We start from the raw sequence: 22,971 nt of genomic DNA on the forward strand, positions 1-22,971 counted from the left end.
GCATGTAGCAATCAGGAGCGGGTGGTTCAGCGGGGGCTGTGGTGTGTGGGGCTGCCCTCCCCGTTGCAGCCCGTGCCTGGGTGAGGGCCGTGGCTGGGGGGGCGAGGGGGAGCTCAGCACCTTTGGGACATCTTAGACCTTATCAATGCCTACAAGTATCTCAAGGGAGGGTTGAAGGAGGAGGGAGCCAGACTCTTTTCAGTGGTTCCCAGTGAGAGGACGAGGGGCAACGGGCACAAGCTGGAACAGAAGAGGTTCCACTCAAATATGAGGAGAAACTTCTTCACAGTGAGGGTGACAGAGCCCTGGAACAGGCTGCCCAGGGAGGGTGTGGAGTCCCCTTCCTTGGAGATTTTCAAGACCCACCTGGATGCTCCTGAGTAACATGCTCTAGCTCTAGGCAGTCCTGCTTCAGCAGGGGAGTTGGACTAGATGATCTCTATGGTCCCTTCCAACTCTAAAATTCAGTGAAATTCAGTGAAATCTCAGCTCGTTTATTTACCTTTCTGCTGCCCGGGCTGCGTTGTGAGGAACAGGTCACATTTACTGCGCTGTTCCTCCCGCCCGGCGTGTCCCTGCTGTGTAGCAGGCACTCAGGCACCACCTCACTGCTAAACCCCCTGTAGCAGTACGGGATGATGCTGCTGCAGCCCTGTCTCTGCCCCAGGGACCCGCTGGGACCAGGCACCCCCTTCCCTCAGCATCACCCCCGGCCACCCCCGCCTGGGCTTCCCAAGCACCAGCAAGCGAGAAGCTGCCCTTGCCCAAGCCAGTCTTGAAAAAAATAATCTATAAAAGTATTCTATAAATACTATAGAATTCAAACCCTGGTGAAGGTTACAGAAGAACAGATCAACAAAAGCACAGAGCAAATACATTTATTTACCTGTTACTTAAGACTATGCCAAAGGTTTCTCTTTGTGCTGCAGTGTTGGACTGGCACGATTAGCTGCTTTACAGCCCGGGGACGACTTAGGTATGGTCTGTACTGTACACACTGGAGACTGCTACGGCTGACGGGGTCCTAAACACATAGTAATTCACCTGCTGGGAATGTCTGCACCTCTTCCTGCCAGAGGATTCAACCTTTAAGCGCCCAAGAAAGACCCGTTTCCTCACACAGCTCGGTGTCCCAGCGCAGGGTGAACCCAGGCTGGGGGTGGGCTGCTGGAGAGGGGCAGAGCTTGCCCTGCGCTAAGGAGAGGTGGGAATCAAATGGTGAGGAGCCGGGACCAAACAGCTGGAGACATGAAATTAAAGCGGCCACCTTCCCCTGTGACAAACCCTGCCACTGCCCCCGCCTCCGAGGGGGCTGTGCTTTGACAAAGGCTCCTGAAGCAACAGGCAAGTATGGAAAAGTCCTTGGAAAAGCAGAAATGACAGTCCAGCCATGGGAACCACGCTCAGGGGCAATGAGAACTAACCCCTTGGCCTCGCCAAATCAGTCCCTCGAGCCTGCAACTCTGCATTAGGTGCACACTTACAAGGCCAAGGTGAGCTCCAGCTGCACGCCAACGGCCAGTGTTCTGGAGAGCCAGGCAGGAGGGAGATCAGAGCTCTGCTGGGACTACGGGCTGCCCCCAGAACCTGCGCACCAGCAAGGGTTTGCGCTCAGATGGGCATTTCAACTCACTTGAGGACACACTTGACACATATGCTACTGAAACCAATTGAGCAGGCATTCAGCAGCAGCCTACACAGGACCTTCAGCAAGGAGGAAGGACCCTGATGTAAGGATGGGGGTGCAGGACATTATGGCACACACCCCCCAGCATTTCTCAGGTGTAACTACCATGAGGGGTCAGGAGAACTTGGGTCAGAGCAGGCACTGAAAAAGAACTGAATGGCTGGAGAACTTCACCTGGCACCCACGTAATTTCAAAGTTCCCCAGAAACCAGCATCCAGTAGATAGCACTATCTGCATGTTTAATTTTAAGGCTAGTCCTTGAACTTGGGCTCTCCCAGGGCTTACATCACTGCTTCCTGCCCTGCCACTCGCGATGTGACCTGTGGGGTTAGCATTCCAGGTCCCAGGCTTTCTAGATTCCTATAGCCTATATTCTGGTGTGCCCAATGTGCTATGGCCTTTTTGAGCAATATGCATTTACCATACCAAAAAGCAAAGTAATTATTAAAAACAAAAAAAAAACCCAAGGAGATGAAATTGGGTCAAACGAAGACCTCCTGCAGCTGGTGCACTGCACAACCAGTGTGCCAGAGTTAAGGACACCAGTGAGAAAGCTGTGCTGAATGGGAATGGTCATCCATGCCCGAGCGTGTCCGAGGGCTGGCTCCAGCCCTCCTCATTTCTCTTTGCAGCGTGCCCCCTCTTACATGGGTACCTTGCTGTCAACGCTCCCGTCCCCCCTGAGCTGGCAGAACTGGGACAGCCTGCCATCCCCTGGGTTTGAACAATCCCCATGACACAGTGGTGTTGAATTACTGCACAATTCATAAAATTATAAGAAGAAAACTCAAGTTATTGAAAACCTACTGACAATAACTTCACTGAAACACTTTTACCACTTACATTTTTAACCCTTTGCCTTTAACACTACATAACGTTACATGAATTTACTAAAACTGTTACCAGCAAGTACAGCAGAACATCACTAAATCACATTTATAAGCCTAAAACCCATTCCCTTCTCTTCAGCTTTGCAGATCAGAGTATGTGACAGAGCACAGTGTCACGACGCATTCCCCTGTGCCTCGCGGCGATGCGTGTGACGCCTCGTGTGACGATGCCACAGCGCAGCAGCGGGGCTGCCGGAGGAGGGGCAGCAGCAGCAGCAAGCCCTCCTTACAACGTGGGACAGATCAGAAAGCCACAATTTCAGAGAGCTTGTAATAGGTGGGGCTTTATGAAAGAGCATTTAAGATTCTACTCTAATTACGCACATCGAGGAAAACATAAAAATAAAAACAGCATTCATTTAAAAAGCCTCAAAAAGCAGAATTCATACAAAATGAAAAGTATTCAAACATTTTTACAGTAGTTCACTACCTTTCCTAAATGGCACAGATTTCAAGTGGTTATGTGAAAGAAAAATCAGTAACATCTCAAATTTTGCCTGTAAGTTATTCTAGAAGCAGAATTTCTCTCTTCGTATTTGCTGCTAAAAGGAAGAAGTAAATGTGAACTGAGTATCGATGAATCTTTAATCTATGTATCTTCTGATTTGGTTTGATTCAGTAAGTAGAAAAGATTTTCCATACTCAAGTTATCTACAGATTATGTCTATATATAAAAAAAGGTGTGGATATATACATTTCATACACGCATACACGCTCGTACATATATACACAAACTGGTAATGGATTGTCTCCCCTCCCCAGCGGTGACCTGCTGAACCCAGCTCCACCCCAGAACCTGCTTTAAGGCTACACAGTGTACTGATTATGGGACAAGACATAGGCAGTTGCTCTTGGTCTGGGCTATAATTGTTCAACTTTGTGATCTATTGTTACACTTCTAGTTGCGCATGACGAAATTTCAATAACTTAGGATTTGTTGTATAAAAACAATTCCAGAAACAGAACTCCCTTATTAAAGGAACATCCCTGCTCCCACCCCCTGACGTTGTTTTTGCTAATTGATTACAGAAGTCAAACTAAATCACATCAGAAACAGCAAATGCACTCTTTTGTCTTAATCTAAACTAACGTGCATCAAAACATTCTGCAGCGTGGCATCTTTCGATTTTCTCATCTTCTCAATTGCCCTGTGGAGATCCTGCTGCTGCACGGGCCGAATTTCATCTTCGTCATGGCTTTAACAGAAAGGGAAAAAAAAAAAGCAAGGTAATGATTCAGGTGCTATGTAACAGCTATTCAAACATTGAGAAGTAATTGGAAACAGCAGCTCTGACATGGGTCCAGCATTACACTGGAAACATGCCCCTGTCTGTGCGTGCATTACCTGTAAGTATGAGAGATAATCAGAGGAACATCACAGCAAAGGGATTTACACGTGTGAGTAAAGAGTGTTACCAGCACATAAACCCGGTAATATAGTGCAGCGCAACCACTCTCTTGTTGGTTCATGCCACCTCGAGCTTGACAACTTGGAACAAAGTCTTATTTTCATAGTCAAAAGAAATAAATGGAACTTATTTGTTGGGTCTTTTCATTATATAATGGCAATTTGTCAAGAAAAAGAGTACCCCTGCTTTCTCTGAGTCATAGCGAGGTTTTCTAAACCTCTATAAATTTGCAATTCAAATCAGAAAATACAAACTAATAATTGGGCAGCATGTAGCACCAGAACCATTCACAACTGTTGTTCAGCTCTCCTAACAGACAGGATAAAGACACGTACGTCTCTTCTTCGCAGGCGGAGTTAACGTATTCCCTGACACAGAGGAGCGCTGCGTCCCGGCACATCTCCTTCAGGTCACTGCCCGAGAAGCCGTCAGTCTCTTTAGCAACTTCAAGGAGATCAACACGCCTGTCCACCTGTCCAAAAACATGAAGCATGAAAACTCTGAAGTCACTTACTTTTGTTCATCAAGGACAAGAAACAGCCGCCTCCAAGTATTTTTACCTGCCTTAAGAAGAACTTTTTCAGTCTTGAATTTTTTTGAGAGCTAAAAGAAAATTATTTTATTAACTTACATTTTGAACCCTCCAAGTAGTTCATTTCATTACATGAAACCGATGCTTCGTCTTGCAAAACTCTGTAGCTCATAAATAGAAAAAAACCCACAGGCAACCAAAAGCAAACCATCATATTGTTATATTCCATTACTGACGAAGCTCCCGTGTGGCTCTGGAAGCCTACTGCGTGGCAGAAACTGGATCACAGAAAAAAACCGACTGTTTCCCAAGTGTCCACACAAGTTTCCTGCAACAGCACTGCTTTTTTTGGTAAAGGGCTCAATCAGACCCTATGTGCATATTTTTACCTATAGACAATGAACACTACCCAACAGGTCTCCTTTTTTATACTTTATTTGAAAGAGCACATTTTGTAACGGAGTAAAGCTGGAGAAAGTTCCTGTCACAATTAGATTTTGTTGTTGCCACCTTTCAGAGTAAGAACTTCAAAAGCAGTTGTTCACTGTCTCAGCAATTCAGTTATCTGCTGAGCTACAGCACAACCACTCCTACTTTACACAGGAACTTGCACTGGATTGGAGACAACTCTTTCCAGCCAAGACACCATATTTGTTCAGTCCGTTTACAGAACCTCTGATAACAGCCCCTTCCAGCACATTTTCCAATGCATCAGGATTTTATTTTCAAAACAGTTAAAAGTCAGGCTAGTCTAATAAAAGGCCGAACTTAAGGAGTGACTTCTTCTAAGAGGGAAGCTGTTCTGAGGCAATGAAGGCAAAGCCCCAAGTACAATCTTCACTGCTTCCAGCTACCCCTTCGACCCAAGCACTCCCCAGGATAACCCAAGAAGGGGCTGACATCCACCGAGCACCCTTCCAATTCCTCACCATACCTCCCACTTCTCTTGAAGGACAAGGGTTATAGTGATCCTGTCCTGTCGGCTCAAATTGAGCTTGGACTTGAGACCCAGCTCCCTGACCTATGACTTGGCACACACTGCTGTGATTTGGGTCTGGAGTGAGCCACCGGGCTCCCCAGGGGAGTAATGAAGGCAAAAGGGGCAGCTGGCTTATACCAGAGTGCCTCCTACTTCCCTTTAAAGACTGATCCCACACACAAACACCGGTGACAGTCAGCTGTGCAGCTGCAACCTATTAGCTCCATTTGGGGCTGAAGCCCATCAAGCATGTGAACAGGGCAGCACAGCTGGCTAAGGACACACAGAAAATGGGCATGTTGTGTAGCAGGCATTAACAAGGATTTCCCTTCGTCTGATATAGAAGAAACAAGATTTTAAGATAGGCAGGGAAAACGGAGGGCATGACTCCCCCTGTCCTGTGAAGGACTGCCAGGAAGTTTGTCCCCCGGGCTGAAAATAAGCTGGGCTTGAGAGATTCAATTCCATCTCCTCCTATGGGATAACCAAGACAGGCTGATATTTTTTTTTCCCCCGCTGAAAAATTTTGCTTGTGTGTCTGTGATCCACTACCAGATACTTGTTATACCTTGCATTCTTTCAGGATTTAGGTTTAGGTTTCAAAATTATTTAGGTTTCTGCTGCAGGCCTTAAGGCCAAGGTGATGCAACTCCCAGGCCCAGCTGCTGAGGCAAAGGAGCCACAGCATCCACCTGTGTGGAAGGGCTGGGGGCTGCAGCTATTCAGGGAGCCTATATAAAGGTCCATTATTTGGCATACCTCCCTAACAGCTCTTGAAAAGAAATTTGAGTCTAAAATCACCACTTCCAAGAGATGGTTTAGTTTGCTTGAGATTCTTCTGCAAACAGGCCATTCTTCCTCCACAACTCCTTTAGTATTTCATCTCTGTTCTGTTTCCATATCTATGTCTGAGTATTTCACAAAAAAGCCAACCTATATTCTAATCCTACACAGCAATCCACAATGATCATTTGCAAAGCAATCTCCCCACCATCTCAGCCATTCGCAATGATAAGCTGTGATTTTTAGGTCTCTTAAAAAATCTAAGTTGATTTTACTAACAAACGATAGGTGTTAGGATAGACCTCAATCAAGAGATACGTTGCAACATGAACTTTAAGACAATTAGTGCTGGAGACTAAATTTGGCAGGAACCTCCGATAACGCGGGTTCCATATCCTGCCAACAGACAATACCAGATGCACTCACAGCTACTCCTTCCCCGCATCTTGGAATGCAGATGGTGACATGAACACCATACAATATTAGTAACAACATCTAAAGCAAATATGAACTATGGAAAAGTGCAAAAAGCAGCACTGTCAGAAAATTCCTCCCTTCCTGACTTGAGCCAATAGACTGTACAGAGTTAAAAAAACATGCAGTATCTCTTCTCCCCACTTCATGATTTCTTTCACTGCTTAAAATGATTTCCAAACATGATTCACCTTCAGCATCTCTAGAGAGATAAATATGCTATCCTGTTATATAACAAGAAAATGGACACAGAGAAATGAAGTCCTTTTCCTTGGAGATGGTGTTTCACCACAGAGTCCAAGACTGCTGCTCTGACTGAGGCTCATGCTTATACCAGTAGGCAACTCTACTGCTTCAGTTTAATGCCACACCTAAACCCACAAAAGATTCCTAAATTATAATCAGACTCTCAGAGATAATCTCTACCTTAATCCAAGACAGTCAATTATAATACGTGTTTTCTATAACTCCAGAGCTTGCACTCATGAAAACAGTAACACAGCAAATTAACCATTAAAGAAGTAAACTTACATTTTCATTTTTCAAAATCAGCTTCAAGATTGCTTCTCTTTGTTTCAGAGCCTTAAACGAAAGAGATTAAAGTTACAAAAAAATAAAACATATGTATCATTGATCTCAATTTTGCACTCCGTGGACTTTCGGTCGCAGTTCAGTGACGCAAGCCAATCCCTCAAATGAGAGATGTGATACCCACCAAGGTAACCAGACTGATGGCAAATCACTCAGGAAAATGAGATCTAGGGTATTCTGACTACAGGAGTACATGAAACTAAGCATTTGAGCATACACAGTTACACTAACTACAGGGAGAGAGAAAATGCACTAATTTTTAGTCTTACATTGCCCTAAGTTTCTGAAAACAGCTGTCTCTAAAGTTTTGCCATCATCTTTAATGGAAGATACACTACCGGTACACTACCTAGATCTACAGGATGCTCTCAATAATTTTCTAAATGAGATGAAGAGGATAAACTGTTCTGCTTAAAAAAAAAAAAAAAAAAAAAAAAAAAGAAAAAAAAAGAAAAAAATTTAATTCTACAGATGATTCTTGGAAATTTTAAGCAATGTAAATCACATACCGTGAAAAGACTACTGAAAGAAACATTTAAGTACTGAGTGTATCCTTCATAAGCAAGGTAAAACACAGGCAGCAAAGAGCCTCGTGCCTCCCAAAACCAAACTTTCTCTAAATTCACTTTCATTTTTAAAAAGGGAAAAAACCACCCCATAGATACTGTGTCTCAAAAAATACTCCTTCCATTTCCCTCTGCCTTGCAGATAATTTCTCATGAGGAACTGTGAGCATTTTCACCTCAAACTTAGTTATAAAATCTGCAAGGCTTTAGTTACTCCACAGCAATACTGTGCATACTTCCAACCCACAGCACAGAAATTACCATCCCCTGTAATGCCTCGAGGCATTGTTACCTGCGGATATCTCACTCTTCTAATAATTGTTCTTGATAGAAAGACACAATAAAGTACTAAAACGCACATCCTCACCCCTTACTAATTCAAGGAAAACTTGAAGATGAACAAGGTGCAGGAAACCCCATAGGCAGGCATTGCAGAAAAGCAGTTACTGAGTTATACATGCTTTGTTTTGAGAAGTATCCACCCACAAGGAGTGAAAGCCAGTTCAAACAAGACAGTTCTGGGAACATGACTACTCTCTTGCACAATCAATAAGGGTTTTACTCCTCCAGCTTTGTCTCTAAGTTTTTGAAAAATAACCCCAAACGAATAATGAAGGGTATTTCTGTAGCCAGAAGGGAATACTGAAAACCACAACTGAACTCCTCGATACAAAAATGTCTTGTGATATCACCAAGCGTTCAAAGCAGATAATACCTTGAAAAGGATGGCAATAGCAAAATTTATTAGTAAAGGTAACCTTGTGATGGCTGGCCAAATTGATAAAGGCCTTAATTATACCTGTTTGGCATAAATCATAAGCAGAATAAAAACAGTTTTCCAGACTGCTTGCTGCACCTGGCTGTGGAAAGGCTTGAGCAGAATGTAGGCTTCGATATGCAGATTTTATTCCCTCTTTTCTCCTTGAAAACTAAATACTGTGTATCCAGAAGGTATAAATGGTAATCAATATGTACTTGCCTCTTGACATTATTTGACCTGGGTGCCTCTCTGCCCTGTAAGCAAGTGTGTGCAGTCATTTTTGTGCTTTTTGTGGTTGTTTTCAAGTTACAATTAAGCTCTTTCCAGAGTGCAGCGTCTAAGCCACTCTGTTCTTATAGATGAAGCAAACGGGAGGGAAGCTCTCAGAGCACATGGCATTGTTTCAGATAAAAAACCCAAGGAATCCAGATTTCTGTGAGAAACTTCTAACTTCTCCTTAAAAAGCCAAGTTATATATGTGCTTTTAAAAAACTAAAACCAGATCAAAATAATACAGTATTTCTTTGAAAAAAACCCAAAACCACAGAGATGTGCGTTCCCTGGCTGATAAGCCTGTAGCTCATCCACTGGGCACACTGTTCAGGCAAACCTGTCACGACTTACAGGTTGGTTGATGTGAAACCGGGTTGGCATTCTTCTCATGATTGCAGAGTCAAGGTCCTGAGGACGGTTGGTGGCTCCCATCACTATTACCTGCATACACCAGCAGAAAAGAACTAGTCAGCCTGAACCCAGCTTTTGAAAACATCGCCATATTGGAGTTTCAAAACCAAACATGTGACTCTTTCACACTTTATCAAGAACATTGACATTTAAAGAAGTTACACAAGGTTTCTCAGTACTGATTTCAGCAAGTGAATTTAAACAGGCAGCTTAGGAGAGCATTGGTACCACAGAGTACCAGATTTTTACATTAGTCTGAAGCTTCCTGAGCCCAATTTCAAAGTTCAAACTCTAAGCAGTAAGCCAAGACTTCTGCTTGTAAGTCTTGGCAATGTCTCCTTAGTTCCTGGTGGTCTGGAAGTAGCTTGAAAGGAGGCATTTTGCTGAGGTATTAAAAAATGTGGCTTTTTGTGCCGTGTGGAAAAAAGGCAATCAGCTCACCAGGACAACCAAACTGGCAGCTCTTGCATGCACTAAGATGTTGTTTCTTTTTTTTTTTAAGCATTAAAAAAAAAAGGCATTAAAAGTCAGTAAGAACCTATATGGAAGGGTATACTGTAACAGCAGTGCATTAGATGTGCACAAGCCAAGTTCAATACAAGGAGAGTATTTACCTCATTTAACCACATTCCAGTTATTAGTTTAAGAACAAATTTACTTCCAACTCACATCAGCCTCGTTTTCTCATTTGTTATTGTAAGTTATGTACATTGTAAATACCAAGACATGAAAGTGAAAAGTGTCAGGGAAATTAATCTTGTACCAAGACAGCTTCCTGACGTGCTCCTGGTCTTTTGTCCGGGGTTACTGTTCCGCAGCGAGCCCTGGCACCCCAGCAGCCCCGGGCTGGGCTGGCCGCCGTGTCCCGCATGGAGTCACCCTGCCACCTACAGGCCTCATTATACGGCACAGAAAAGGCCAAAAGGCACGTTTCTCACTAGGGCTCCTCCAGCAGCCTTCACCTTCTAGAAAGCATTAGGCATGAAAGGATGATCAGGGGGATGGAGCACCTCTGCTACGAGGACAGGCTGAGGGAGCTGGGGTTGTTCAGCCTGGAGAAGAGGAGGCTCCGGGGAGACCTAATAGCAGCCTTCCAGTACCTGAGGGGCCTACAGGAAGGCTGGGGAGAACCTGTTTAGAAAGGCCTGCAGGGACAGGACGAGGGGCAATGGCTTCAAGCTGGAGGGGAACAGATTTAGACTGGAGATGAGGAGAGGGTTCTTCACTGTGAGGGTGGTGGAGCACTGGAACAGGTTGCCCAGGGAGGTGGTTGAGGCCCCATCCCTGGAGATATTCAAGGTGAGGCTCGATGAGGCCCTGGGCAACCTGGTCTAGTTGGGGGTGTCCCTGCTGACTGCGGGGGGGTCGGACTAGATGGCCTTTGGAGGTCCCTTCCGGCCTGGGCAACTCTATGATTCTATGAAAGCCCTTTGCCCTTGCCTGCGTGCCAAACACATGCTGATGTTTGGCTGAAGCTGCCTCTTGCCAAGACGCATCACTGTACTCATGCTGTGCAGCCCCACGCTCTGGATCAAGGCCCAACGTTGGACCCCATTTTGCTCCCTCTGTGCTACTGGAGCTGAGAAGCCTTCTCCAAACCAGCTTTGCCTACATGTTCTGCCAATGTGGGAACCCCTCAGGGCACAAATGCAGCTGGTACAGAGCTTCCAGACTTGAATTGCCCTTTCAAGCAGCACAGCTCTGTTTTCCAGGCACTGTGCCTCAAGTTCCTGCTGGGCTCAACACTACATCCTTGGTGGGTTTAGCCCAAAGCTCAACACACTTTTCAGGTGCAATCGACACAGGAACAAATAACACTCATCACAGCGCTTATTGACAATTTCCTTCCAGCATTTGGAATTTCTGTTACTTAACAAAAGCCAAATATAATCCTTATTCAAAGGAAATTTGTTTGGCAAAAATCAGACAAGAAACACAAAGCTCCCAAGTGAACATCCATAATTAACAAAAGAGCCCAGTGAGCTGGCTGTCAAAAACTGAGACAATGCAAATGTGAAAACCATCACAAAGAACACTTCCTGAAATGCAGTGACAGGTTGGGGAGGAGCCTGAAAAACAGTATTGAAACAAAACACTCCGGACGAAAAACTCCTCAGAAACCTGAATCAACCCCTGCAGTGTCTCCAGCCAATTGTTTGCATTGCATTTTACTTCAGTGGCTCCCTGCTACCACTCTTGTAAGGGACAAGAGTGACTTGTTCAGGCTCTGCATGCTGAACTTGAGAGATGGGTAAGACCACGTATTGTCTGACTGCAGGGAATGAACAGTTTGACTTGCTCTGAAGAGTTGTCAGTGTATTGGGGAAAAAAAGATAATACATTCAAACATTGGAAGAAATGTGTGTTTGCAAGATCATGTTAGCTTCCAGTTAAGTGTTTACACCACTGGCCTCTTATTAATGGTTATCAAACACTCTGCTTTAAAGGCCCTCAGTATATATATTCACTGTGTTCTTATCAGTTTTTCAAAAAAATCAACTGAAAAAAAATCTTCAGCACAAGCTTGAGAGAGGAGGAAAAGCAGATTTTACAAAGAAAGAACTAATGGACATCAGAGCATCGGAACCCATTCACAGAAAAATACAGATTAAAAAGACTGAAAATTTAAAAATTGGAGAACACACATCCTTTTAATAGGCCTTAAAAAGATTGCTCCAGGTGACAGTTCAGAAACATACCAAGCAGGCTTTCTTCTATGCTACATTCAAGTCATTTATTTCATAACTGTTTTTTGTTTGTTTGCTTTTACAGCACCAGCAGCTGTTGTACTTTTTTTTCTCTCCAAAATACAATAATTATGTTGAGATTATTGGAGGGGAATGGAAGTGTACAGGAATAATGAGATGGAAGCATGGTTCTATTTAACAGAACCTGCCCTTGGATAACACCAACTTCTCTACCCTTTAAGATTAACTGCAGAATCTAGCGCTTGTCTAATGCCAGTCCAATGCTTTTCTGGAAACAAACCAACCAACTTGCAATTGAGATGAATACTTAGATCTTTCAATACCTTTCCTGAAATCAAAGATTCACTTCACCTCAAGAAAATATTATTGACAAAATGGTTTTCAAAACAGTATAAAAAGTCCTAATTTCAACAGCTCAAACTATACAGCTATATTATTGAGACTTAAGACACTTCTAAAAATAACACCTCTTAATTTAAAACAAAATAGATACAAAACCAATTTTCTTAAGAAGAAAAACAATCTATTAATATAACTCATCTCATTCCCATAATACTGGTAATCACTAACACCGACAAGTAAAGAAACTCTTTTGGCAATTACTACTACATGCAATCTACTACTCTTCCCAAACAGCTCAACGCACAATAACTGAGAGAGAAGAATCACATTACTTTTCCCACCATCCTGTGTACTTACTTGGCAGTTATAATCGGTGTCCAGTCCATCCCACAGACTCATGAACTGAGCTTTCATCATAGCTGTAGCTTCATGATCAGAACTCGACCGATTTCGTAAGAAGGAATCTGTATTAAAGGATTCAGTAAAGCAGTTTACTTTCAGCACTGCCATAGAAACTATGCTGTTTGATTTCTCATGTGTAAACCTGTGCTGATAGAACCATAGAACGGTATGGGGTTGGAAGGGACCTCTGGAGATCATCTAGTCCAACCCCCTGCCAAAGCAGGTCCACCCAGAGCAGGTTATAGAGGAATGTGTCCAGGTGGGTTTGGAATCTCCATCTTATTTTTAATAAACATTGTCAACAAATGAAAAATACTTCTCATGACCAAGAACGGGGAGTGAAATCCCACCATATTTTTAAGCACATCTTTTAAATTACATTACACAAGTATGTACCTATCGCATGAGATAAGTTTCCCAGATTTCATGCTCCAAATTTTCACTTCCTGAATTCATGGGAAGTGCAACTTTCACCTTAATTTCTCATGGAAGCATTCAGAGCTGGGCAAGCTACAAGACACCAAAGCACTGCAGAACAGCAAGCTGCAAGACTGACATAAAGTAGGCTATACACTTTGTTGTTCAGAGCTCTACCTCTGCTACAGATTGCCTAAAGAATTTCCAACAGCTAGAAAAATACATTTTTCACACCTATATAAAAGGATAGAAAGCATCTTAAGAACGTATCCCCCTCATAAACCTGAACTGTGGAAAGGGGAAAAGCTTTACCAGGCTCTGTTTCTGCAAACGGTACAACTCACTTGAAGAAGTGCCAGTGCTACAATGAGCAATTTTAACTGAACTGCTCAAGTTCACAGGGACTTAAACACTAATGTGACAAGTCCAAATGCACTGTACAACTGGCAGCTTGGTATCTTCCTAGCTGAACTCCTCCTCCTACTTCTTCAGCCTTATTAAACTACTATTCCCGAGTTGTCCTAAAGCTCTATTTTATTTTCCATTATTTTCCTCACGGCAGAAGTGCTGAAGTGTATTTGGTGATGTGTTTCCTGAATAAGTAGTTCCCTTGACAGAAGTAAAGCTTTCCTTGTGAACCACCTTAGCCCAACCAAAAATAAGCAACAACTTGTTCTATTTCTAATTTCCTCCACTAACATGAAGAACAAATACACTGTTTTTTCTAATTTGACACCATTACTTTACCATACTACTTATACTAGTAGACCTTGTTCCATTATCACTCTTAAGGAAAAGATGACAGTAGATCAATATACCCATCAACTTGAACCTACAGTTTAATGTCACTCTGCTATAGTTACCTACAAAAAAAAAAAAAATATATATTTTTTACCTATTTCATCAATAAAAATGATGGATGGTTGTAGCTTTATAGCAAGGGAGAAGACAGCAGCAGCCAGTTTTTGAGACTCTCCATACCATTTGTCTGTCAATGTTGAAGGCTGGAGATTAATAAATCGACAACCTGCTTCCTTTGCGGTAGCTTTGGCGATCAGTGTTTTGCCACAACCAGGAGGGCCATAGAGAAGTACTCCTGAAAAAGTAACAGCGTTAATGCTCTCTGGTCACTGTACAAAAAAACATGCTTTGGTGTAACAGACCTGATAGTGTCTGGGCTTCTATTTTATCAAAGTTTTAAAAGATAAGAAACCAAGCTACACAGGGTTCAAATCAAATACAGAGTTATTTAAGATACCCTTATTATAAAATTGCAGCTAAGAATATCTAAAAACAGGTATGGTGAAATTGAAGAGACATTTGTCTCAAAGATGGCTGTTTTACTACTGAGACTATTAAGGTTACATATAACTAAAACCCTATTTATTTCCTCTAACGATTTGACAAGCCTTGTTTATAGCCAGTTTCAGTCTTGATAATAAAACTTAGCACAGAGGGGGAGAATAAAAAAACTCCACATTTTAAACAAGTAACTCACAATTAAATATGATACCTCATATTACTTTGAACTCATAATAGTAAAAGAATTCACAGTAGTGCTTTTGTAACATAGTTGCAAAAAAAAAAAAAAACAGTTTAAAGAAAAAAAAAAGTCAAGCCTGAAGCAGAGAATTACTAGGGGTTTTTTTCTGTTTATGGGACTGACAACCACAAACGTAATTACTCTGAAGCAATGACTTCCTATTTACACACAGCAATAAAAATCAGGAGTTTACTCTGTATGGAAAGTCTGCTTTAAAAAGACAATTTATTTATTTTTTTTCATAAATAATTTTTTCCTTCAGCTTATTAGATCATGACATTAAAATACTTTTCCAGACAGTTTCGTTTTGCGACTTAAACAGAAAGCAGCCTGGAAAAACCATACCAGTTACAAAAGTGCTTCATTTTTCATCACTTAGGACACGAAACTGAGATGGTCACAGACACTGGCAGTAATTAATAGCTTTCAGGGGATTTTCAGAAGACAATATTTCAGGGATTACAGCAGTAGAGATAAACTTTGGCATTTTCTCCAACATTTTTAGCTTCAAATTCTGCTTGTTTGCAGTAACATATACCAAATGTGGCTATAAGCATTCCAGCTGACAAACACCAACTTCTGTTTTACTGTTGGAAAGTTAATTTGTCACCCACCAGTTTGCTTACTGCCTCAATACCGTGCAACTCAACTCCTGAGAAAATCTAAGGATTTCTACAATAAAAATGGGAATCTCTGCCTCTTTGAATGACTGGAGTTTCTAGGACTAGAACAGCGAGACATCTGCAAGATTAGCTTACATTGATGTCTCATGTTTATGACATGTTTCTACGACACTGTAGAAATATTAACCAAGTTTACAAAGCCGTACAGCAGAGTCATAGCTCACTTCTGCCAAAGGACAAGATGGGGCATAAGGAGAAAAAAAATTGACAACTGAGGCAGTTAAAAATGCAGGCTACATAGATTAGGGCACTAAAATGTACTATCAATAACTGAAAACAATTATTGCTTCACTATTAAGATGAAACTTATTCACCAGAACTTGATGTCACAGCAAGAGAAAAGAAAAAACCTGAGGGTTTTCCCTGGCATCAGTCCTAATGGTTGCACTTTGGACCAGCAACATACTTCCTCTTTCTCTTCTGGGTAATTGTAACCTTTTTTTTTTCTTCCCTTTTTTTTTTTTTTTTAAATATGAACATATAAATCCGTTAACATTTCCTTCCTACCTTTTGGGGGCTGTAAGAGCCTGGAATTCTCAAATAAATATTTCTTCTTGATGGGCAAAATGACAGTGTCTTTCAAATCTGTAATAACATCATCTAAGCCTGCAATATCACTCCAGGTTACCTAATATGGAAAAACAGTATTAGAAATTATCATCATGGTCCCTGCCAACATAAAATATTGACAAGCTTAAAAGTAGCGTAAGGCCACAAAAATAAAAAAGCCATTAAAAAACCCTTGGCTCTCAACAATGCAATTTTAGTTCTAAACAGAAATATTTTCTATGTATTTCCATAGATACATATATATGACAAATCATGTAATCCTAAGTCAAAATCAAGATCTTCCACGTCCAAAGTGCCTCCATTGGAGTAGCATGGAAAAGCTTCTTACATGCATGCTAAGTGGGTCTACGAGATGTGCAGCAATACTCATTTCGTATTCAGTAAGCTTGACATTTTTCACTCCAATTTGCTTCATTAGCTTTTCAGCCTGGGGGAAACAAAACGCCAAGAAAATCAGAGAAAGAAACCGAATGCTTAATTCAAAAATTAGTTTTTAAAGAACAGCTATCTGAATCCTGAAGAAGGCTGAAGTAGAAGGTTCTGCTATTTCCTAATGATTTGCTGTCACTTGAGTGAAACTAAGTCATATGTCTCAGTTCCCATCAAATAAGCATCACACCAGCTCTCCCACCCGCAAAAACACGAGTCATACATTATGACCAAAATGAACATTAAAACACAGAGTTTGCTGTTCAGAGCAGGTTTGCAGACACACAGGTAATCTCAGTACAAAATAACTTCCATCATCCCTACAGGAATTTCAAAGCTGATATAGGTACGTTACACTTCAAAAAGAACCAGATGAAGTCCTTACAAACTTTGCACAGGATTCAGATGAAAAATCTGAAACTTGCTATTAAATAGAACTCTATAGAGCTCTTTCATGGGCTTAATTATCTTCATTCACAACCCTGCAAATAGTACACACACGCTTTAATGAGAGATATAATTCTGTGATTATAAAAAGCATGCCTCTCCCAAACCTCCACAGCACCACATCAAGGAGACGTTAGTATATTTTAAAAACAAAAAACCCAAACCCGATAATTCACAGAAGCCAGTAATATATTTTTTTTCTATGTATTCAATGTTTTCTTTTTCCCAATTTAAAAGGAAAACTCATTCTTTGGGTTAACACACTTTCACAATTCAGTTTCTCTTTATACTCAAACTTGTGGTTAAGTCTGATATGCTCTTGGAATATTGCAACCTCTTATATAATGGCTGGTGCTAGCAAAGATTGTGAAAGCTGATTTTTAAAGTGGGACCAATTTTTTACCCAAAGATTTTGTTAAAAACACAAACCCACCCAAAATAGAACTAGGTTGCTCAAAACTGCTGTTTGAATCTGTGAAACGTGTGTCAGCCATAAAAAAAAAAAAAAAAAAGTTGCAACATTTCCCTTCAATACTTTCCAAAGGAAACATTTAACTTTTGGTTTTGAAATACACCTAAATCTTTTTCTCAGAAGACACTACAACAGCGATCCTGAGATTTACTAAAAAATAATTATAGCTTTTTTTGATTGTTCCACATGTTTTTGTTGATTATTTCATTGGTTATTGCTAGTCCAGCTTTCAGTTAGCAGATTTCTCTGTATGAGTGGCAATGAACAAGACAGCATTTCACAGAAATATTTATGAATAAAATCCTACCTGTTTCTGAGCTTCTACTTTTTGCTTTCTGGTCGGATCAATGGCATCAACCATCCATTTTATGGTAAAATATGTTACAGCACCAAATATGGTTAAACGAAAAATTAATCCGACCACTTCATTCCGGCTCAGGGGACGTGAAAATGCTTCGGCATGCACCATTTTGCCTCCCAACACTAAATGTAAAATAGTGCAGGGAGGGACAGAAAGAAAGAAATTTAAAGTTGAGAAAACATCTGTCTTATGTATAAACATAATTTTATAAAAACTATTTCCCATGCATGCAGTGGGCATAAAGCTTACCATGAACTTATAATGAAATATCTCAACAATAGCACAACCCCAACATATAATCCTGTGTAAGATCAAAACATGCAGCGCTGAGTATAACAATGGTTTCACTCCCACTCTCACTAAGCAGAGAAGAAATGGCGGCAACAATTCGAGGCCTTACTTCTGGACTGACTACATGTGAAGAAGTCCTGATTCCACTCTTCCCTCAAGAAATCTGCATTCCTTTCAGCTATACGATACCCTAATAAAGTAATAAAGACTACTTTATTTCAGTGCCAAGTTTGTATTCCCATTAAGACTGACATTTTGTGACCTTTATTGACCCCAGAATGCTAAGTCATGGAGACAAAGATAACTACATTATCTAAACAGGGAGTTCTCTTTCCTAAGAGGAAGTTTAAAGGAAAGGCACTCAATTCCCACATTAAAGAGCAAGTGACAACTTGTATTTGAATAAAATGAGGTTAAGAGCTGCAGCCTGCACCTAGCAGAATATATTTTGAGTTATTAATATCCCTGGAAAATTGAAAATGCTAGATGTGGCACACGGCTACCAAGGGAAAAGGCCGGCTGCTATACAAGCTGAACCCAGGAAGTACAGTACAGGGAGCATGCTGTAGAGAGGAAAAAAATCTCTTCTTAAAACATTGAAAAATTACTTATCAAGACGGGGTCCTCTTTCCCCAGTCTACTTTCTCCTCAGCTGGTGGGGTTTCCGCTTGAGAGTCCCCAACACTCTCCTTGCTCGCTGCCTGATTTCACCACTCCAAGGGCAAAAGCAGTGGCAATTCCTCTGACAGCTTCCAGCGCTCCCTGGCTGGTCTCCAAATGGAGCTGTCAGCCAGGGAGAAGCCGGGCTACCTACAGCCAAGAAATCCTGGAATTCCCCCCTCCTGGCCTGGTTAGTGGTCGCATGATGTCCACCCTGTGTTGGACTCCAGGCGATGCCCCAGCACAGGGCCTGCTCTCAGGGGTTTGCCAGGCTGGCAGCAGGAGAAGCACCACCACTCATCTACCAAAGGACGCCAGCGGCTCGCTACGATATTCCAGTGTGGGCCCGTAAAACAGTTTTGGTTTCGTTTTTTTAAATTCTTTGTTCTCTGCTCAGGAATATAAAAATTAAGGCTGTTGCTGTGCACACCTAGTTGGAAATCAAGTAAAATTTGCCTGCTTAGGCATCTAAGCAGAGCTAGGAGATTCTGCTTATTCTCTTTAGCCTGATTAATTACAATAAAAAGGGCAAACAAGCAAAAAAGCTTCCAAAAAAGCCCCAAAGCCCAACGGAAAAAACACACGTTTAATGCAATCCTTGCCCTGAATACCAATCATAAGAAAAAGCTTTAGCAGAAGAGAAATTTAAGCATAACCTTTCCAACGAAGTTCTGCTTGCCCTGCAAGAATTTTAGCACGTATTTTCTAGGTAGATGGCCGAGATAACGAGGAAGACAGCTAACTGCCCAGCAGACCCCAGACCCCTAACGCTGCCTCAGGGCGGCCGAGGGCACGGCTCGGTTCCCGGAAGGGCACCCCGGCCTCTCCCCGCTTCCCCTCCAAGGGCTCGGCTTCTGCTCCCCGGGGCTGCTCCCCAGACAGGCCACCAAGACCGGTGTGGGGCCGGCGGTGACGGGAGGGAAGGGGCACGGCCGCCCTGCCCAGCCGAGCCCCGGTGAGGGCGGGAGCAGGCATCGGGGAGCCCCGGGGCCCGGCCATGGCGGCGCGGTGAGGCGAAGGCGGCACCGGTGAGGGCCGGGCCGGACACGCCGCCCGTGACCTTCCCGCCGCCAGAGCAGGTGCCGGCAAGGCGGCGGGCGGCTTCTCGTTCTCCCTCCCGCCGGGTCACTCACCCCTCGGGCCGGTCTCTCGGAGGCACAGGCGGAGGGAAGGAGGAAGGAAGGAAAGGAAGGAAAGAAAGAAGGAAGGTGGCGGCGGCGGCAGCGGCGGCAGCAGCGCGGGCCCGGGCACGGCGGCGGCGCGTCCCGCGCTTCCCCCTCCGGCCGGCTCCCGCCGCCCCGCACCGAAGGTTCCGCCCGCCAGAAGAAGGTTAAAAATAAGGGAAAGTTTCGGAAAACGCGGGGTTTGGGATGCTACAGGGATCTGCCAGAATGAAAATCGTCGAAACGTAAGGATTCATCTGTAGTTTGCTAAGAGATACTGAGGTAATGATTTGCCCATTTCAACTTGTAATGAGAACAGTTGATATATATATCTCTACAGGTAATAACAGATATATATCTCTGTAGATAATAACAGAATATATCTCTAATATATATCTCTAATAACAGAATATATCTCTTCTCTAGAATATATCTCTATAGATAATAACAGAAAAATGTCCAGAAAAAGGTGAAGGGGATCTTTGTAACAAGAGTAATTAATCCAAAGTTTTGGCAATTTGCCCCCCAAACCCTTCCGCTGGGGTGTCCCTGCCGCTGAAGGTTTAAAGCCTTTCAGACCCAGAGAGCCTCACCACTCTCCTTTGTGCTCCCCTGTCATTCACACCTTGTCCCGCGGCTTCCTGGCAGGGTTGTGATTCATTTGTCAAGAGCAGTTAGCTTTTCATACAATGCTAATTTTATTATGGGTCATTTTCAAACATCATTCCTTGTACACCAAGGCAGGTGCTTCACTCGCCAAGGAGCCTCCTGAAGCTGCTGGTGGCTGCCACAGACAGAGACCTGTGGAGCATATCTTCTGCTCTCCTTTCAAGTTTCCAGTTTTTTTTCCAGTTTCATGCACTAGGAAAACACTACTGTGTTCAAGTTACCATCACCATAGGAAAACATTTCAGACCCTTCTGTTTTTTCTCCCACTCTTTAATAACAGATCAGATCTTCTGCTCCGTAACTCCTCCACTGTACTTGCTCCACCAGCACGGCCTCAGGTAGAGAATGTGATGCTGAATTTCCTCCCTGCAGCTGATCTGGCTCGTGCTGAACCCCAGGCACACTGTCCAGTCACCCAGGCGGGATGTCATCCACCCCACCAGTCATCACTCCAGCCATGTGTGGTGTTTCCATCATTAAATCCATGTGCAGAAAAATTTTTATCAGAAAAATTTAATCAGAAAAGAAATGTGTCAGTGTTTAAATGCACCTACTGATTTACAGGCAGCCTGCCTTTTCTGCTGCTCCTCCAGTCTTTGATGGTAAATAAGGTTATAATCTTCTAGAGAACTGTTTTCTTTTTTCAATCTATGTAGAATATGTGAACAGTTTACCTTTGATGTTTTTAAAATGAACTAGATGTAATTAGTGATGCTGACAGCTTTTGCTATTAACTTGAGGCTTATACTCATTCTTGCAATCACGCTTTTTGAATAGAAAAAGGATAATCAATCGTTTCACTGTCTGAGTTTCATGCACTAGGAAAACGCCATTGTATTCCAATTACCATAATCGTAGGAAAATATTTAGGGCCATTCTGGTTTTTCTCCCACTCTTAGTGACACCGGTTTTGCTGCAATTAAGGAGAAATGCAAACACTCACACAAGTAATAAAAGCTCGAAACCTACATTGTGTCACTGCTGCCTGACATTAACATTAGTAACACTAAAGAACCAATATTGATCCCAAAACCATATAAAATATACAAGGATTATACTCAGCCAGTTCTGTCAGGAGGAAGCAGTGCACTCCCAGCAGTGGACAGCAAATGTTGGAGACTGAGAGTGCCATGGCTTCGGGAGGAAGGGAAGGGCGCAGGGGTCCGGCACCAGGGCCCAGGTTCTCAGGATCATAGCCATCATAGACGAGGAGAAACACTTCAGCAAACTGTGTAATTTATATTGAACGTGACATTCATGAAATAATCCTGTTGGTCAGCCTGGGTCAAATGCCCAGGCCTTGCTCCTCCTTGTCCCTGCACCTGGCAAGGCTCAAAAACACTGAGACCTTGAAACCCACAGAGCCTGGCTGGCTATAAAGTAAATCTTTGTACAAGTTCAGACCCCCGAGTCTTCTAAAAGTGCAGTTTTCCCAAGCATTAGAAGATAAATTAGTCCTGTGTCATTTGAAGTAGGACACTCACTCTAGAATCTGATCCTACGGTGGTCTCCACCAAGTCTCCATCCCTCTGGTACCACTGGAGCTTTCTCCGTTTGCACAGCCCTGAAGATGGCAAGGTCTTGCTTGTGCTGTCACCACACCAGGTTGATCAGGAGCTGCAGGAGCCAGGAGAGACTACCAGCCTGCTGCTGGCTGATCATTCCTTTCCAGTAGTAATGTGTGGGTTAGATGAGTGGACAGTGAGGTGGATGGAGAACTGGCTGGATGGTTGTGTTCAGCAGTGCAGAGTCCAGTTGGAGGCCTGTGACTAGTGGTGTTCCCCAGGGGTCAGTACTGGGTCCAGTCTTGTTAAACGACCCGGATGAGGGGACAGAGTGTACCCTCAGCAAGCTTGCTGATGACACAAAACTGGGAGTGGCTGACACACCAGAAGGCCCTGTTGCCATTCAGCAAGACCTGGACAGGCTGGAGAGTCGGGCAGAGAGGAACCTGATGAAATTCAACAAGGGCTAGTGTAGAGTCCTGCACCTGGGGAGGAATAACCCCATGCACTGGGGCAGGTTAGGGGCTCTGCAGAGAGAGACCTTGGAGTCGTGGTGGACACAAGTTGACCGTGAGCAGCAATGTGTCCTTGTGGCCAAGAACGCCAATGGTCTCCTGGGGTGCATTGGAAAGGGCGTGGCCAGCAAGGAGGTCATCTTCCCCCTCTACTCTGCTGCATCTGGCCCCCCAGTTCAAGAAGGACAGGGAACTACCAGAAAGAGTCCAACAAAGGGCTACAAAGATGATCTGGAGACTGAAGCATGTGAGGAAAGGCTGAGACTTGGGTCTGTTTAACCTGGAGAAGACCTAGAGGGGACCTTATCAATGCTTATAAATATCTAAAGGGCAGGTGTCAAGAGGATGGGGTCAGGCTCTTCTCAATAGTGCCTGGTGACAGGACAAGGGGTAACAGACACAAGCTGGAACACAGGGAGTTCTGTCTCAACATGAGGA

At 43.2% G+C, this 22,971-nt stretch overlaps 1 protein-coding gene across 1 annotated transcript; it reads right to left on the minus strand.

Moving 5' to 3' along the window:
• Positions 1–862: 862 nt before the first annotated feature.
• On the minus strand, positions 863–19,952 carry ATAD1 (ATPase family, AAA domain containing 1). Its single transcript, XM_014966647.1, has 10 exons — positions 19,815–19,952; positions 17,677–17,852; positions 16,350–16,448; positions 15,959–16,079; positions 14,121–14,321; positions 12,764–12,870; positions 9,297–9,386; positions 7,287–7,337; positions 4,323–4,459; positions 863–3,774 (listed from the first exon to the last, which is right to left on the minus strand). Exons 2-10 carry the CDS (start codon positions 17,836–17,838, stop codon positions 3,654–3,656), a joined length of 1,089 nt encoding a protein of 362 aa, XP_014822133.1. The 5' UTR covers positions 17,839–17,852; positions 19,815–19,952; the 3' UTR covers positions 863–3,653.
• Between the last annotated feature and the right edge of the window lie 3,019 nt (positions 19,953–22,971).

Source organism: Calidris pugnax, unplaced genomic scaffold, assembly GCF_001431845.1.
Source record: "Calidris pugnax isolate Ruff unplaced genomic scaffold, ASM143184v1 scaffold53, whole genome shotgun sequence".
NCBI lineage: Eukaryota > Metazoa > Chordata > Aves > Charadriiformes > Scolopacidae > Calidris > Calidris pugnax.